The following is a 6,000-nucleotide window of genomic DNA, read 5'->3' on the forward strand; positions in this document are numbered from 1 at the left end:
ATTAATCAGGACCTCATATTTTGTGTTGGAACGGTTCCTCATATATGTCATAACAGGGGTGGGCATAAGCAATCATTTTATTTGGCACAACGAGATGTCTTCTATTTTTCACTTGCAGTTTCTTCTTGATGCAAACATTGGCGGAAACATTTGATCTGTTTTTACAGTTTTTCACTGGAAGCACATTAATGGGTTGGGTTCTGTTAAATTAGGGTAAGGAAACAGTTTCATTTTATTTGTAGCCTTGTAGCCTAACCTTGGGAAAACAAACTGAATTGTGACATAATCACTTCAAGTCATTTTAGTTAGGTTAGTTTGTTTTGCCCTCGCTGTTTTGCTCTTGCTTGACCACACAATTGGTTATTGCCTATAATTTAGTGCTTAAAAGCACATTAAGATTTCATCAAGGCAGATAAAATCACTTTTTTGTGTTTTAAGTGACTAATTTTACAATTTCACCAAAAAAAAAATCAGCAAATCAAGAAGTTTAGTTGTATTATTAAAACATTTCTAAGCTTATTTTACACTAATGTATGATTGGGGGGGGGGGGGGGGGGGGGGGGGGGGTTATGCAGCAGCTGTGATAGAAGGAACAGTATAGATATGTGCTGTATGGGGGTATACAGTTTCTTTTTCTTGCTGCCCACAACAGCTGTCTGGTATTTTGAGGTCAGAGTGATTTAATTATCATGCAAAGGGGAAAATCCCAGGGCAGCACTGTGGTCAATGTTTGTCTGAAGAGATCCCAGAGGCCTGATCTGATTGGCCAGTCGAGGTAGATTGATTTAAATATATTTTTTTCTTTTAAACTGAAAACCACAGATGGAATTAAATGTCTTTCCACACATTCTTTCTCTGTAGGTAAGCAGTGTGTAGAAATGCTTATAAAAGTGTGTGACCTAGTATTAAACTATAGGTCTGTGCTCTAAACTAAGTCTGTACCACTAGGGTACAGGACTCACATAGGAGTCATACAGAAAAGCAAAATACAAAAGCCAAATTAAAACTAGAAAAAAGTCTCAGGAGAATAAACTTTGTTTTGGTATCCATCTCTCTTGCGGAGGTGGAACTTAAATCAAAGTGTTTGATAATAATGGCCATTGTTACATTTGAAGAGTCTGGTATCATCTTATCTTACTCTTCCAGTGATTATACCCAGACCCAACAATGCCATAAAAATATAAATATATCATATAAAACACCTAACCTTGAACCCTTTTTGCCTCTATATTCTGTCATTTAAGTAATAGGAATAATGTAAGTAATTCTATCTGAAATAAACCAGAAATATTTAGGTTAGATTTAATATCAGAAAGCATGTAAAAACAACTTGTTGTGTGTAAACATCTGGTTGGAACTCCATTTCTTAGAGTTGCAGGCTTTAGTCTATGCTTCCCCGCTATGCAATACCAGGGAACTCAAATGAGTAATTCTGCGTGGGTTTTAGTTAAACACAAAGAGCAACAGGAGACAGAACAGGGAATCCTAAACAGGAAGTCTTATGCACATCAAAAAGCCAGAGAAGGACACCAAAACATGACCGAACTGCCATAAACACAAGCAGAAACACATGTGTAAACAACCCCTAAAGATGTTTTTGTTTTTTTCTTTTAAAAGAAAACACACTTAATGTTGTGCAATGGATCAGCATCGTCTTCATCTGATTATGAAACAAGAAAAGTAGGGGAAAATTAAGCTGACAACAACAGAATTAGTGAAATCTGTCAAAACTACACTTACTGCAAGCTGCTCAGCCATATGTCACACTCAAGCATCTGTATGTATAGTTTTATTGAAATTTAAGCATCCTAAAGGGGATCAAACCAAGGGGCAGGGGTATATTTGGGATGGTTTATGGTATACATATTAGCAAGGGTAATTGACTCAAAAGTGACTCATGTCTTCCAGCAGTTCAGACAGTCGTAGTTAATTCTCCTCACAACATGCTTGAGCATTTAAAGAAGGGCTCCTAGACAATAGGGCAAGAGTGCCAAGATTCAACTGGATCATTAAGACTTCAAGTGCCTTAGTTTACCTAAAGGAATGCATGACGGCATCCTACTATTGCTTTGTTGGTGATTCTTTATAACAATAACTTTTTCTATTTTTCTCACAAAAAACAGAAGAAAAAACAAAACAGTTCATCATCTTCACTGAGGCTTCAAAGGACAAATGTTTCCCCTTGAGGGATGTAATGACAAGGACATGCACTGACTTGTCTTTTTATCTGTAAAAACAGCAATAAATAGACTTTAAGCTTTGATTCCTGTGGTTCAACTATTGGCTGGAGTGCATGGACTGACAAGAGGAGAGAGAGAATGAAAACAGTGTGGATGCTGGGTTGTTGAGAACAAAGAAACAAAGATAGGAAGAGGGAAACAAACAAGTGCAGTAAAGGTAAAGTCACAGCACAGCTCTTACCGAATGGCCATGCTGTCCCCAATGGGAAAGAGATGAAAATTAAGGAGAAGGAGAAGAGCCAGCCCTCTCCTCTGGACATAAAGGTGTTTGTCCATCCAATTGTCCGAGTGCTCCTGTGGGTTTGCCTCAGCTGTATTCCCCGTCCTGCAGACAGCATGCTGCAATCTCTGCCTCTGTTTACTTTCTGAACTCAGCTGACATTACTCTCTCTATGCCTTTCATTCCTTCCCTCCCCCTCCCTTCATTTCCCTATTTCTTTCCCCGTGTCTTTCTCCCTTGGTTTCTCCCTCTCTTACAGCTCCTGGGGTTCAAGTTACAACCCAGCCTTGCAGAGGAGTTCCACTGGCAGTGGTTTCCCAAATAAAATAAAACTCTCCTCGCCTCACTAAAACAGCGACGTCACTGCTGATGAATGAAAGCAGGCGTCAGTGTTTTATGCTAAACTCATTATCATCTCACATCCAAAAACACATGCTCGTGGTGAGCTATTCAGCCAGTTTGTGATCCACACTCTTGCTGCCATAATCGTAATCAATTAGGTGACAGAACTCATATTTGCCTCAATGGATATGTGTTCATGATAGAAATATTCTGAGGTCAGTTATGTTTGAGTTCACACAAGGGCAAATGTAGCAGCTGTGTTTAGTCTCAAACTGCAGTAAGCAGTTTACAATAGAATGGAAAAGAGTCATTAGTTTTAGATTAAGTGAAAAGTGCACCCAGTGAATTTTAAAGCCTCTCTTATAATGTGTCACGATACAACCTTGAGCCACAGGAGACTGATACAGACTTGAAACTGTGAAACTCCACTTATAACAAGTTATAAAAAGGTTTCACAGCACTTGACTGCTGACTTGAACTTAATTTTTGCAACACTTGAAAACGTGAACAGTGAGTTACTGAAAATATTTAAAAAACTCCACTTTACAGTAAACACAATGATTTAAAATTTGAAATGCAAATTTAAAACCTGTAAAAGGGAGAGAAAACAAATTAAAAGTTTATATTTTTATTCCCAAATATGCATTTCCCTTTTTACAATTATGCACCAGACATAGTACACTGTGATGGCACAGAAGCTTAAAAACAGACCCTTTGGGTGAAAACTACTACTTCTACTTTTAGACTCTACCACACATTTACACATAATGCTCTTAAAACTGTAAACCAAAAAGGCTTTTTCACTTTCTTTCTCAAATGGTTTTATCAAACTAAAAAGTGCTCAGAAGCCTTCATGCGGCCCTAACCTAAATTAAATTTTATATATTATTTCTGCCAATATTAGAGATTCCTGCAATTAATCAGATCACTCAAACACCAATCGTAAAACCATTGCAGTTCTTGCAGTGCCTGTTTACAATCTATTGATAATAGAATATTAGTTATTTTTATATTTACAGCAAAACGGTTGCGTGGTTTATACTTTTTCATTCCAACTGCAACTGCAATGTGCAAAAATAACCTGTAGTAAAAGAGCAGCAAATACATTTGCTTTAATAAAAAAAGAAAAATGGAATAGAATAAAAGCGAAAATATTTGTGTTAAATAAACAGTAGAATACAAATTAGCTTCTTGAATAACGTAAATAATATTAAGTTGATGAAATTTTATTTATAGTTAAATAATTTGTTGAAAAAAAAACTATGTTAAAGTATATAACTTTATGCAAAAGCTCTTTTTGATAGCATAAATTACTCTTAGCCACATATAAGACGTTTTTATGCCATGGAAGATCTTGGGTAGAAAAAAGCTTATCTCCGCAGATATAACAATCACATGGAGAGTGCAGGTCATCCTAAGAGCTACCCGAAGAGTTGGGGAGAGTTTAGATCTCAGTTCAAGAGCTGAGTGAGAAAATAACGTAATCTCTGCTTCTAAATGTCTGAAAGGTTTTCCATTTCTAAATCCAGTCAGAAAGTTTTCCAAAGATAAGTTTGTCTTGGAGAAGTTTACACTGGTCTGTGTGTCAATCTGGCCCCCAGAACCAGATTGAAGATATATTAATTTAAAATAAGCAACATTTTATCATAAAATTGTGTGTTGTAATTGTAATCATACACAAAAAGCTACACGTTCCAAAAAACATACTAGAAAAACATTTTGCCTTGTTTTGTGACCGATAGCTAAATCTAGCTTGCCTGGACCGGACCATGACTTTTTGAGTCAAATGCTTCAGCTTTCAATGGTCGCTGCTGCCACTTTCTGGTTTAGGGAGAAACTGCTCGTTTCCTTCATAAATCTCACAATGATAGAGAATCCCTTTAAAAAAATAAATTCTGTATCCGGATTATGATCTGGATCATCATCAAATTTTAATAGATTGTTCCTTGGTATGATGTACACCTCTGCTAAAACTTTCATAATAATAAGTTCACAATTCTCCATGCTATCCTGTACACAGAGACAGACAGACAAACAAACAAACTCTCCTAAAACATAAACTCCTTGTTGGAGGTAATTTGTTTGTCTTTATGGCAGTGGCGGCTGGTGGTGTTTTTTTCCACGGGGGACTATAAATTCAAAATAGACTTATACCAAAAACCAATCAAACGTATACCAAGTTATCAAACTGGTATATTTATGTGAATGCAAACAAGAGAAAAGATTCTAAAAAAATTTTATAAAAAACAAAACATAATTTCATGTAGGGGTTTACTTTTTGTACATAAATGTTGCCTTTCTGAGGCTTTGTGAAGGTAAATCTATATTTTGCATGGTCCAATATGGTGTCACAAACCTAAAAAAATAATGTACCAGTATACTGTAGTAATGAAGAAGCTATTAGACAGCGTTATAATTTTCCAATATATAAAAACAATTTATTTTGCAAATTCACAAACATATAGAAAAGTACACTTTAATATATTATTTTGGGTTTGAATCTTAGGTTGTTCATCCTTCTTTGCCTTTTCTAAAAACTGCTTTAAATCACTCCTTCCTGTCTTTATCCATGCTGGGTAACATCCTTGTGTTTGAAAAGGGAAGCAGGAAAGCAGAATAAAGCGTTAGCCTCACTGCATGCAGATTGCCAAGCTTGTAGCTAAACCAGTTCTTGCAAAATGACACTGTACCATCTCCATATGTCTTTTGGACTGCTGATTAAGTTTGATGTTCGGCTGATCAGCTCTAAACCGTTTCACCTCTAGCTTCTCTTGTTAAGTTTGCTTCCCTCCCCCACTGTCAATCCCCTGTAGAGCAACTGTGACGACAGTTCCTGTCACTTCAGGGCATAGCTTTGGTGCTCTCCTATACTTCTGTATTGCAGAGGAGCAACAGCGCAAGTACAACTTTAATGAGAAATAAAAGTTGTACATGTCAGATGTACATGTTGGAAGCACAATTTGTTTGCTTGTAATTTGTTTTTTTTTTTCTGTCTTAATCAAGGTCACTGGTCTGGTAGGGCAGCGCCCTAGTGCCCTCTTTTGGCAAGCTGCCACTGCTTGATGGCCAATCAGTTTCCCTAAAGCCCTGTACAGTTGCTTCAGTCTGCCTTGGGCAGGCCCATTTAGGAGGGTTCTGTACTGTAAAGTTTGAAAGCACATTAAAGCAATCTGACCTACCAGTCACCCACAATATATT

General features: G+C 36.9%; 1 protein-coding gene across 1 annotated transcript in view; it reads right to left on the minus strand.

The window, feature by feature from the left end:
• The window catches only part of pamr1 (peptidase domain containing associated with muscle regeneration 1), a 39,525-nt gene extending 36,853 nt beyond the window's left edge, over nucleotides 1-2,672 (minus strand). The window contains exon 1 of the mRNA XM_038275358.1: nucleotides 2,422-2,672. Within this exon, the coding sequence (XP_038131286.1) occupies nucleotides 2,422-2,578 (157 nt within the window). The 5' untranslated portion in view covers nucleotides 2,579-2,672. The remainder of the gene's footprint in view (nucleotides 1-2,421) is intronic.
• Between the last annotated feature and the right edge of the window lie 3,328 nt (nucleotides 2,673-6,000).

Source organism: Cyprinodon tularosa, unplaced genomic scaffold, assembly GCF_016077235.1.
Source record: "Cyprinodon tularosa strain WSP-4 unplaced genomic scaffold, ASM1607723v1 ctg121, whole genome shotgun sequence".
Classification (NCBI taxonomy): domain Eukaryota; kingdom Metazoa; phylum Chordata; class Actinopteri; order Cyprinodontiformes; family Cyprinodontidae; genus Cyprinodon; species Cyprinodon tularosa.